We start from the raw sequence: 11,927 nt of genomic DNA on the forward strand, positions 1-11,927 counted from the left end.
ACGTGGTGTCGCGAACAGTTGCTAGAGTTGAGTGAATTTCTGACGCGTTACGGCCTGCAAATCGCATATTATGCTTGGGCGAGGTGTCGTATATCTATTCTAATGATGCCTTTCCCTCGGTAAGAATGACCCACGTTTCATGCCCTGATCCGACAATTTGCTCCATTGCTGCCAGGGTAGCGAATAGTTCTGCTTCCGCAGAGGACACTGTATAGGGTGGCTGGTAAGCATACTCTTGGTCTTCAACCGGTATCTATAAAGCCGCGCTCGAACTACCATCTTTCAGGCAGCGTACCCACACGCGGTAGAGATGCGCAACCGCCGCAACCGTGCGCAACCGCTTGCCGCGCGTTTGCATGCCGCCCCAGCTATACTGCCTCCGCCCGCGGCTCTCCAGAGCGAGAGCTTCTGAGACCGTGTTCGACAAGATGGCGAACGACAGCGAAGTCGAGCTATTGTTTGTAGTGAACGTTTCCGTTCTTACGTCTGAACTTTGAAGCGAAATCAACATCGCAGACGCAAGAAACACAAGCTTTGGGTTCGCTCGCTGTGGCGATAGCGCATTCTTTTCTTGTGAACAATGTTTAGCTTTCAACTTCCTGACACTAGTCAATATCTTGCACCTTAATTACCTGTACTCCCAAATTTTGCTCCAGTGTCGAGACAAAAAGCAAATAGCAAGTTTATTTTAATGCAACGCCCTATAGTCAGCACTAACATTTTATTTCCTTCATAAATTCCCCGGTTGAAAAACGTGAGCATCACTGCGGCATACCTTCCAGTCTACGACGCAGTCGATGCTTTCCGTGCGGGAGGTCGGAAGAAAACAAGAACGCAGGCAACTTCCGTTTACTTCCTGATTGGCCGAGCATGTCCGGATGCCGCTAAAAATCGTGCACTGCGCGACTCCCAAAAAGCGGAAAGCAGAGGCTTTTCCCGCCCAGAGGCAAGAGTTTACCGCGCCGCGTTCGCGTTTCCGCGCAGATTCTCCGCATGTGGATACGCAGCCTCACGGGGCCATCAGTGTATAAGTGTATAAGTGCATCAGTGTATACACAGGGTGTTTCATCTAAAGTGATTCTAGCTGGCGACGTATTCGCCGGAGGATTGTAGGACTGTCAGTAATTACCTTCTGCAAACTTTTGCCACCACTGAAGAAGGCTTTTTCTGATGGCGAAATAGTGCGTGTCGACACCATTCATGATCTCGGTATTGTCTTTTGATGCAAAGCTTCAATTTCATGAGCATGTGAGAGCAATTGGTTCTGCTGCTCTGCGTATGCCTTGTTTGCTCACCTACAGTTGTAAAATGTTTTCTTCTCACACGGTATCCCTTACTCTCTAGAAAGCTTGCGTCCTTCGACGACTTGAGTATGCATTGGTAGTATAGAATGTTTTATGTGACACCGATATCAAACAAAGAGGGCACTTCATATTATTTATTCGGGTTTCTTGCGGAATGTCCCCGCATTTTTATCTTATGACTATGATGACAAGCCTTCAAATTTCCTGCAATTGTTTCTGCTTGTTAACCGCCGCCACATTCATGACATGATGCTTCTTTATAAATGTGTGCACTCCACATTTGATTCCCCTTTTCTGTTACGCCGACTAAATTTTTGTCTCCTACGTGCTACTCTGGGAACCCCCCCCCCCCCCGTTCAATGTCAACCACTGCTGTTCTAATGCTCTCCTTAGACGGTACCAAATTTTGTTCAACTCGCTTCCTTCATCTCCTCATATATTTTTTATGATACTGTATACCATTTAGGCGTCATATCTTTTCTCATTTTTCCGAACTTTCTTTTCTTTGATTTTTCTGATAATTTCCCTTTTGTTGCCGTACGATTGTATGTGTTTCTCACGTTACAATGCGTGTGTGCTCTTTCCTTATCTTCAATTCAAGTCATGAAAATTTTAGTGCATTAGAGCATATTGTTTGTATTTGTATATTGTATTATTGTATTTACACGTACATTTTGTCTATTTGTAGTGCATTGTATTGTATTCGTGTGCGCCAACATTAGGGCCGCCACGACCGTTCTATAGGGCACGAATAAAAAAACGTCATTATTGCTATTATTATTATTTTCACGATATTATGCTCTGTTATGAGATCTTACACAGTTTTCTCGATGCACCATCTTTATTACATCAGCGTCATATCGTCGTACCTGTCAATGTAATCACACACACGAATATATTGTACCTATCCCACCATATGCCTGGAAATCCGATCGTACGTATTCAACAAATGACAAACGCAATTCACCCCTCTGTTGATATCTTTAACTTCCATACAAACGCTTTTAGAGCTCTCCTCTGGATTTCACTCAGTAACATGTGAAAGTGTACAGTTTTTTTTTTCTTCCTCTTTAGTGCTATGTACTGCATATCTCTAAGTCTGTACTGTATGTATCAATGTGAATATCATCCTGTTATGTTCCTGTTCCTGAATATGTTATGTTCTGCCTAATCTGTAGATGTATGTATATAGTATAAGTGTATATATTTGTAAGTACTGCATTGCCTACATGGGCCAACACCAAGGCTTCGGCTGTTCTTGGGCACGTTAGTAAAGCTATTATTATTATTCATTCATTCATTCATTTATTCATTCTATTCCGGCCATTCTGCCGGTACTAGCGGTGATAATGGAAAAATACGTTTCCTCAGTCATGACTGACTTTGCTATCTCCTACAATCTGCTTTCTTTCGATCAGTTTCGGTTTATTGAGAAGGACGTGGCACACAGACACTATTGGAGGACTTTACTGATGTGATTTATGATGCTTTAGGTAGACGGCAGGCTGCTCTAGCCTTATCACTAGATCTTTCCCGAGCATTCGATTCCATAATCCATGATATTCTTTTGAATAGGTTGTATGCATATGGATACCGAGGTCGTTTGTTTTTCTGGTTAAGCAACTTCTTAAGCAATCTCACACAAGTGGATTTTGTCTGTGGCTTATATAGCGATGTAATCCCAGTAAATGTGGGGGTTCCACAAGGTTCTGTACTCGAACCATTGTTATTCAATTTATATGTTAATAATTTGTCCGACGTTGTACAAAACTGTAAAATATTCCAGTATGCAGATGACACCCTCTTGTTGTCAACGCATAGATCACAGTTTGAAGCTATTAGTCTGATAAAACATGATGCACATAATGTATATAAGTGGTTTTCCGATAGTGGTATACAACTTAACTCCGATAAAAGTCAAATTATATGCTTCCACTGTCCTTCGCAGCAAATTAATGACGACTGTTCATTTACTTTGTACGGATCGGAGCCTTTGAAGTATGTCCATAGTTTGAGATATCTTGGGTTATACTTTGACTCAGACATGACGTGGAACTCACATTTGTCATATGTATGTAAACGTTTAAGGTAGACCTCCTGTATTCTTTTTTCACTTCGATGTTTAACTACTCCGAATGTACGTAGGTCTGTCTTGGGTGCTTTGGGGTATAGCGTGCTACGGTATGGAATAACGCTGTTTCGCCATTGTAGTGAATCGTAGAGAACTAAAATGAATTCTGTCTTGCGTAGCTGTCTGAAAAGTGTAGCCTATAAAAACTGCCATGCGGGTCATTCGGGTGATCTATTTCGTGATCTTCAGTTCCCCTCTTTTGCTAACCTTTTTAATTATTGCACTGGCCTTAAGCACTTTCGGCTGTCACACTTCAAATTATCAGCACAGGTTACCCGCCCAACGCGAAAACAACCTTTTAAATTTATTGTACCGTTTTCCTTTACGAAGTACGTATTTTGCCGAAGGATGTGTTATGTTCCACGTCTGTTTAACCAGCTATCTATTTTTTTTTTTCTGGTTAATTCAAGGTTCAGGCTGAAGAAACAATTTCGTAGGCAGTTCTATTGCGAGTAGTGTATGAAATGACTTGTTATCTGTATTGTTTGAGTTGAACTTCCCGTGAATGTCGCTTGACTGCCACAGGTCCAGTGGCACAAGCCTTTCGTCTTAGGCGGGCCTGCGGTACTTTGCTAGTGTGTATCGAATGGGAAAATAAAATGATAATAATAATTGTTATTATAATTATTATTATATTGTACCTATCCCACCATATGCCTGCAAATGCGATCGTACGTATTCAATAAATGACAAACGCAATTCACCCCTCTGTTGATATCTTTAGCTCCCATACACACGTTTTTAAAATTCCCCTCTGGCGTTCACTCAGTAACATGTGAAGTTGTACAGTTTTTCTTCTTATTCCCTTTCTCTATATCTGTTAGTCTGTACTGTATGTATCAATGTGAATATCTTCCTGTTATGTCCCTGTTCCTGAATATGTTATGCTCTGCCTAATCTGTATATATACAGTGAACCCTCGTTAATATGAAGTGTTCTGACGTGCGATTTTCTGCTCCGTAATTTTTCTGGTAATCTAGACAATTCATTCGCTTCTTCCTTGTTTCTGTTCTTGCTTTATCTTATCCAGGCCTGTATTTGAGCAGGCCCTGCCTCGCTGCAAGGCGCGGGACGGCCAGTGCATCCCTCCCGGTAATGGAGGGTGTTCACAGCAGCTGCAGCCCATCGTCCACCGAGGGGGCCGGCGGTAGTGACACTGACTGTTCCAGTTGCAGCACGATCACCCTCCGAAAGCGACTAAGCGACAATGTCATGCTCACGTCTTCGGACGACGACGACGACCGACCGTTCGAGGAAGTCCTCAAAAGGGCGCGGAATACCGCACGGCTGAACTCGGCGCGGCCTGCCCCGCCTGAGGGAAGTACGTCGATCTTTGCTCCACGGGACCCGACTGTGAGCCTTGCCAGACTGAATCACCTGAGACTCTCCGAGTTCCTTACGCCTGACTAACCGGGAAAGATTAAGGAAATACGACCGAACTATACGAAGAACATCATCGCGGTGGAAGCCGTTTCCCCGCTTGCCAAAGGCCCTCTCTTGGGACTCGAGAGGATCTGCTCGATCCCTGTCCGTGCGTATGAACCGCGCCCGGCTGATTCCTGCTATGGCGTTATCACCGGTGTCGACACCTCACTGTCCGACGCCCAGATAAGGCTGGCGATCCAGTGTGACCGCCCGGTCAATGCAGCGAGGCGAATAAAGAAGGATGCCTGTGCTGTGAGGCTCACATTCCTCGGGACTCTCAAGCCGCGAGAGGTCAGCCTTCATCTCCTCACGATGAGAGTTAAGCACTACCTACCGTACACGCCGCAATGCCACAACTGCCTGAGACATAGACATGTTACTGCGTGCTGCCTCCGGAAGAAGGTCTGCGCAAACTGTGGAACGTCCCATGACTGTTCTGACTGCCCACAAGACGACCCCCTGGGCGCGAATTGTCAGGGCAATCATCCAGCAACATCAAGCGACTGCCCCAAGCGGAAACAGCAGTGGCGCATTGCCAGGGAGCGCTCGCGCTCCAATAGCAGTTACCGGGAGGCAAAGGTGAAGGTCCAGAAAGAGGAACGCCGCATGTACCGCACACGGCGGCAGGAGGGAGAAGACTGCAGTCACGACACCGTGCTGCCTCTAGCAATGAGGCTGGTGGGACACCTCCATTGAGCAACAGTGACTTCCCCCCACCTGCCCCACCGTCGCGATGCTCTGCCAACGGCGCATACTCCTGCCCCGAAGCCATCTGCTGTGGCCAGTCGGCTGCCGACCGACTCTCAGAAGCCCCGCCGGCCATAACTGATCCGAGCGAACGACGGCCCTGGTGACATGCAGGTCGTGGTGATCAGGCTGCTCTTCGCGGCATTAAAAGCCATCATCGCCGCTTGTCCTGAGTGCAAGTCACTTGCTGAAATCAGATCGGTCCTACAACTCGAGAACGCCATCGTTCCCACCTTACTATCCGGCCCTAAGCGTAGCAGGCGCTAAGACCAGCTGTGCGCCCTTACCGCTCCGCCACTGGTAGCATGGCTGTTCAGTACCAAACGACAACGATCTTCCAGTGGAACGCGAGGAGCCTGCAGTCGAAGGTGTCCGATTTCCGTCAGTTTTCCTGGAGGCACAAGTTCCCTCTGATGTGCATATTGGAATGCGGAATCCGTGGCGACTTCCGCCTCTCCAACTATATCAACTTCGCCTCCAAGGTGCTAAGAGGTGCTAAGAGTCGAGCCGCTGTTTTTGTTAGGTCGGACATACCCTCTCTGAGCAGGAACATCGGGCCAACCGATAGAGGGGAATGCGCCTGCTGCTCGGTTCGGATGGGCATTACCGATCTCACCGATGTTTCTGTGTATCTGCCCCCAGCCGTCCCCTATGATGTGAACGAATTGGGGAGCATTCTAGACCACCTCCCGCCTCCATATGTACTGTTTGGGGACTTCAACGCGCACCATGTCACCTGGGGCAGCACACGCTCTGACTCGTGAGGGGAACGCCTTGCCAGCGCTGTTTCAAGAAAGAGACCTCCATCTCCTTAACGACGGTTCTCCAACGTTTGTACCGTCGTCTCCTGTCTCGTCATGCTTGGACCTCACGGTTGTATCCGCCTCGATTACCCGGCAGTTCACCTGGCAAGTTAATGCTGACACGCTTGGGAGCAGAGGTGGGCATCCCCACGAGGGCAAATGACGGTGAGGGTGCCCTCACCCTCACATCACCCTCACCTCACGCACATTGAGGTGAGGTGAGGTGAGGAATGACTTCTAAAAGGGAAAATTGAGGTGAGGTGAGGTGAGGAAAACTTCTCAAAAGAGAGATTGAGGTGAGATGAGGGAAATGTTTCAAGAGGGATATTGAGGTGAGGTGAGGTGAGGAAAATTTTTGAGAAGAAGGTTGAGGTGAGGTGAGGAGAAGTTTTTGACAAGAACGTTGAGGTGAGGTGAGTGAGGAAAATTTTCCGAAATTGAGATTGAGATGAGGTGAGGGGAGGTGACGAAAAAATTTTGAGAGGGAGGTTGAGGAGTTGTGGAGCGGCTATTTTCAATTAAGCGATCTCTTAAAAGGGCACCGGGAGCCAGCTTTTTCAATTACCAATGTAGCAGAAATGTTTTTGTACTGTGAGCATAGGCTCTCTACACTAAAATGTGTTCGCTGTAAGCCCGTTAGTTTCGGACTTTCAGTTGAGTCAAATACATGATAGAGGTTTCAGGTCAGATGCACGTACGAGTGAATATAGCTTATGTGTGCTTTATGTATTTAGCTTAGATTTCAATACAATCAAAGTCAGTTGAGTCACATATATGATGTGAGACACATGAACAAGTCAATATAGTTCCGTGTGCATTATGTGTTTAGATTGCAACAAAGCCAAACTAGTCAGTCTGTAAGCAGATGTCTTTCACGTATTATTCGGAACGATAGTGCATGACAACCAATGACCTTATCAGAGACTGATGTAAGAAATGGAAGCAGCAACACGCGCTTTAACTGCAATAAGCGCAAATACTGGCATATATTCCGTATTGCAACAAGTTGAACCATTGAGCATTTAGCACGGCAATGAAGTTAGGTGAAAAGGCACAAGAGGGCTGTGTCTACATAAAGTAATTTAATTAGTAAGGCAATATATAAGTCACTAGTAATCCGTACAGCACGTCTACCTGATTGCTTCAAAACAAGGGTCTTGAAGAAAAGGTCCCCGAATTCCGGCTACAAATGAATACGTCTGCTATTTAAATAATATTGATCGATAATATAAAGTCATAATAGACAAAAATGTACAAGTAATTTGAAGTATAGCTGCATGCCAACCCGAAAACGACTTCCGCAGCCCCATTATCATTCTCGCTCGAGAGATACTCGATAAAGGCCATTCCTGCCTTGCCAGTATGAAAAACAAACAACTCAAAATTGCTCGGTTTGTGCAACTTGTCTACCCTACTCTACGTCCATTTTTTACTGATCGTACATGTAGTGGATACTTGTTGCAAGAAGGACGAGCCAAGCAAGGTAATGAATCTTAGTTGTGGGTACTTGTAACTTGTCAGGAATAAATAAACGAAACGAATCAACCAACGTAAGAAGCCAACTACAACTTATGCACCTACCCGCTGCTAATACTTTTTTTTTAAATTCCGTGTTAGCGCCGCCAAGCAACTGTGGCTATGAGCGACGCAACTCCTAATTGAAAGAGCAATTGTGAAGTGAAAACGGCAAAAATTATACAAAGTGGATATATTTTAGAAAGCAGGTTGAGGTGAGGTGAGGTGAATATTTCAGAAAGCAGGTTGAGGTGAGGTGAGGAAAATTTTTCAGAAACAAATCGAGGTGAGGTGAGGAAAATAATTTTAAAAGGAAGTTGAGGTGAGGTGAGGAATGAAATCCCCCCAAAAATGAGGTGAGGTGAGGTGAGAAAAATAATTTGAAAAAGACGTTGAGGTGAGGTGAGGTGAGGAACGAAATCCACCCAAAAAATGAGGTGAGGTGAGGTGAGGAAAAACATCCGGGATGAAAATTGAGGTGAGGGCAAAGATCGTGAGGGCATTTGCCCACCTCTGCTTGGGAGTGACCACTTGCCGCTGTTGATCAACATCCGTGGAGCGCCTGGGACCCAACTCAAGCGTACCGCCAGGTGGGCGAACTGGCACCGTTATAGGGCTGCTGTTGAATCCGCACTCACGGACTTCGTGCTCCAGCGCGCCAACCACCAGGGCTTCTGCTGTACGGTGGTCGGCGCCACGCGCGCTTGCACAAGCGTCCCCCCCCCCCCCGTTCGCCTCCCTACGAAGTTCTCAGCCATTGCGTGTGTCTGCGCGTCCGCGTGCGATACGCCGGAGAGCGGAAAGGCGCGCTCGTCGAACCCGCCTGACGACAAACGCGAAACACAACGGGTGCAGAAAGCCGTCGATAGGCACCTTCGCAAACTAGCCAGGAACCACTGGAGAAGCTTTGCATCTTCGCTGTCCCCACGCACACCTCCCGTGACAACACAAGAGAACAAGCACAGTCGGAAGGACATCTTAGTGTTGCCACCTTTTTGGATGTCATGAAGGCGTATGATAGCGTTCTGCACAGTGCCGTTGTTGCTACCCTGCAAGAGTCGGGAGTGGGAGCTCGTATGGTTTCTTGGGCCCGTGACTTCCTGTCCGGCCAGACGCTGTTCGTGCGAACTGTGTCAGGAGATACGCAAGCTTTTCCTGTCACCCGTGGAGTGCCACAAGGTAGTGTACTGAGCCCGCTGCTGTTCAATGTGGCTATGGCATCACTCCCGGCGTGCCTCTCTGAGTATGTCCGCATCACAATCTATGCCGACGATATCTGCATATGGACATCCGGAGTCCGACGGGATGCCATTCAACAACGCTTACAAGGCGCTCTCAACAATACCGCGTCTTACCTGACTGACAGAGGACCCCGTGTGTCCCCTAGCAAGACAGTCGCCATGGCATTTACTCGGCGGCCCTTTACCAGCTACCCTCTACATGTTGCCGGAACCCCGCTTCAATTTGTGACGCACTGCAAGTACCTTGGCGTGATCATTGACAGACAGCTCTCGTGGTGTAAGCACATAAAGAACCTCTCCATCAAGACGAGCAGATCAGTGAGCATTCTACGGCGCATCTCCGGAGCGTCTTTGGGCCCCACCTGTCGCGACTTTCACCAAATTCACAGCTCCCTCGTGCTTGGCTTCCTGCGGTACAGCATCCCAGAGCTGCATGGCCTGCGCACGACTCACGAGCGGGAACTCCTGAGCATCCAGTCCCGCAGCCTTCGCGCATGCCTGGGCTTACCAGGACCACGGAAACTCATTCGGTACTTGCAGAGGCAAGGGAACCCCTTGTTACCACCCTGCGAGATAGAGAGACCCTCCGCATTTACACGCGGCTAATGACTCGGCACCCTTTCCACTACCTCAGGACCATCGACCACGACAGCCCCGCGTCTGCCTTTGGTAGCGCAGTGCGCCGTCTGAAGGATGTTGTCCCACCTCCCACATCGCCCGTTTCGTATGCTCGCCCAACGTGGGCTCTCGACCGACCTCTCATATGCACATTCATCCATGGCCTCGAGAAAAAAAGCGACACGCCAACGGCTGTAGTACATCAACTTGCCCTGGAACACATAGCCTAGCTGCACCATGGAAGGCAGACCATCTATACTGATGGATCTGTGATACTTGGTGGAGCAACGGCAGCCTTTTATGTGCCCCATGAAGATTTTGAGAAAGCGTCGAAGCTCCCCAACGAGACGTCCTCAATGGAAGCAGAGCTATTCGCCATCAATATGGCCCTTCAGCACATCTCGTCCTCCCCACCTGCAGAATGGACGATCCTCACCGACAGCAAGGCAGCCCTGGAGATCCTGACTTCACACGCCACCAAAATCATCAGCGACCTCCAAACGGCTAACACCGCAGCATGCGATTCTGTTTGCGCCTCTGGCCACGGTGTGCGGCTACAGTGGGTTCCCAGCCACATGGGCCTTACTGGGAACGCAGGAGGAGACGCCGCCGCGAGGCGTGCCCATCAAGACGTCGGCCCGCCAGCTAGTATACCGCTCACATCGTCCGCCTGCCTTATAAAAATCCGCCAGTGGTGTGCCTCCCAAATGCACCACTCTGCCGAAGACGCTGTACGCGCCAATGCGTATATCCAGTCCATTGACACGACAATGCAATTCACCCCACCCCAGCAGCTCGTCCGCGCAGAAGAAGCGCTGCTCCATCGGCTCCGACTCAACGTCGCATATACACCGCAATACTTGTGCAGGGTCGGAAAGCGTCGCTCAGCTAGCTGCGCCTGTGGCGCAGTAGCAGTCGTAGGGCACCTCCTACTAACCTGCTCGGAGTACCCTGCAGCCCGCGCTGTCCTCGCCGATCGCCTCCAACGCCTGGGACACGGTTTGCTCTCACTGGCCGTGCTTCTCGAATGGCAACTGGCAGCCGTTACAAGGGCCCTCCTGCAATACCTACAGGACACCCAGCTAAGGGTTACGCGGTAACCTGAGAACTGCGGCCCTGGGCGCTCGCCTCCACTGTGACGAAGTCGGCCGTTTCTTTTTTTAGCCGACATCTCCCTGCGTGGACGCCACCTCCTGTTCATTAAACTTATATATACTCCCCCTCGTTAATATGACTACTACCGTTCCCGCAGATTTTGGTCATAAAGCGAATTGTCATACTAACGAGAAACGCACAATCCGCTGACCTCAGAGACCGCTTCGGTGCACAACAACAGCAGCAGCAGCACACTGTGCACAGTGTGCTGCTGCTGTTGAGCACCGAAGCGGTCTCTGAGGTCAGCGGATTGTGCGTTTCTCGTTAGTATGACAATTCACTTTATGACCAAAATCTGCTGTTTTAAGCACTAGTGCTTTGGCAGTCCGAAAAGCGCTATGAGTAACTCCGAGGTCAACAACATCAGGAGTCATCACAAACCTTGGCGCCCTACTTCAACACGTGTCACCCTCTGCCTGAAGTATGTGTATAGCCTCTTTCTGGGGCTACTCTGCGGGTCATGTGCCGTGGTCATAATAACGAGAAGATGATACCTGTGTTTGACCCTACTTGTGACATAAATGTCAGTCATAGTCAGATAATCGGATTGCCATACTAACGAGATGGATTTACATGCGATGGAACGGTTTCCAAGAAAAACGGTCATAAAGTGAGTATGTCATATTATCAGGGGTCATATTAACAAGGGTTCACTGTATGTATATGTGACGTAACGACGAAGTGACCGAACTCACGCTCGTGCATGGGCAGGGATATTCATTAAACTGATATTGCTCGGGACGGATCTTCCAGTGTTCATCACACGAGTCGACAAGATACTGCCTAAGTGTGGAAGCTCATGCCTCTCAAAAACCAAGCCTCTCATCATTCCTAAACATCATGGCGGTGCCGACGACGCACCCATGGGAAAATGGCTCCGCTTGTTCGAGTCCAAGGCAGACACCAGTGGCTGGACAGAGCAGGACAAGATCAACAACTTAAGCGAGTACATCGAAGGCCAAGCGTTCCTCTGGTACCTGACCGAAAT

General features: G+C 48.5%; 1 protein-coding gene across 1 annotated transcript; it reads left to right on the plus strand.

Moving 5' to 3' along the window:
- Window positions 1-10,167: 10,167 nt before the first annotated feature.
- LOC135384665 (uncharacterized) lies at window positions 10,168-10,884 on the plus strand. The gene has a single exon (XM_064613857.1). The coding sequence runs from the start codon at window positions 10,168-10,170 to the stop codon at window positions 10,882-10,884; it is 717 nt and encodes a 238-aa protein (XP_064469927.1).
- The last annotated feature ends 1,043 nt before the right edge of the window (window positions 10,885-11,927 follow it).

Source organism: Ornithodoros turicata, chromosome 2 (assembly GCF_037126465.1).
Source record: "Ornithodoros turicata isolate Travis chromosome 2, ASM3712646v1, whole genome shotgun sequence".
Classification (NCBI taxonomy): domain Eukaryota; kingdom Metazoa; phylum Arthropoda; class Arachnida; order Ixodida; family Argasidae; genus Ornithodoros; species Ornithodoros turicata.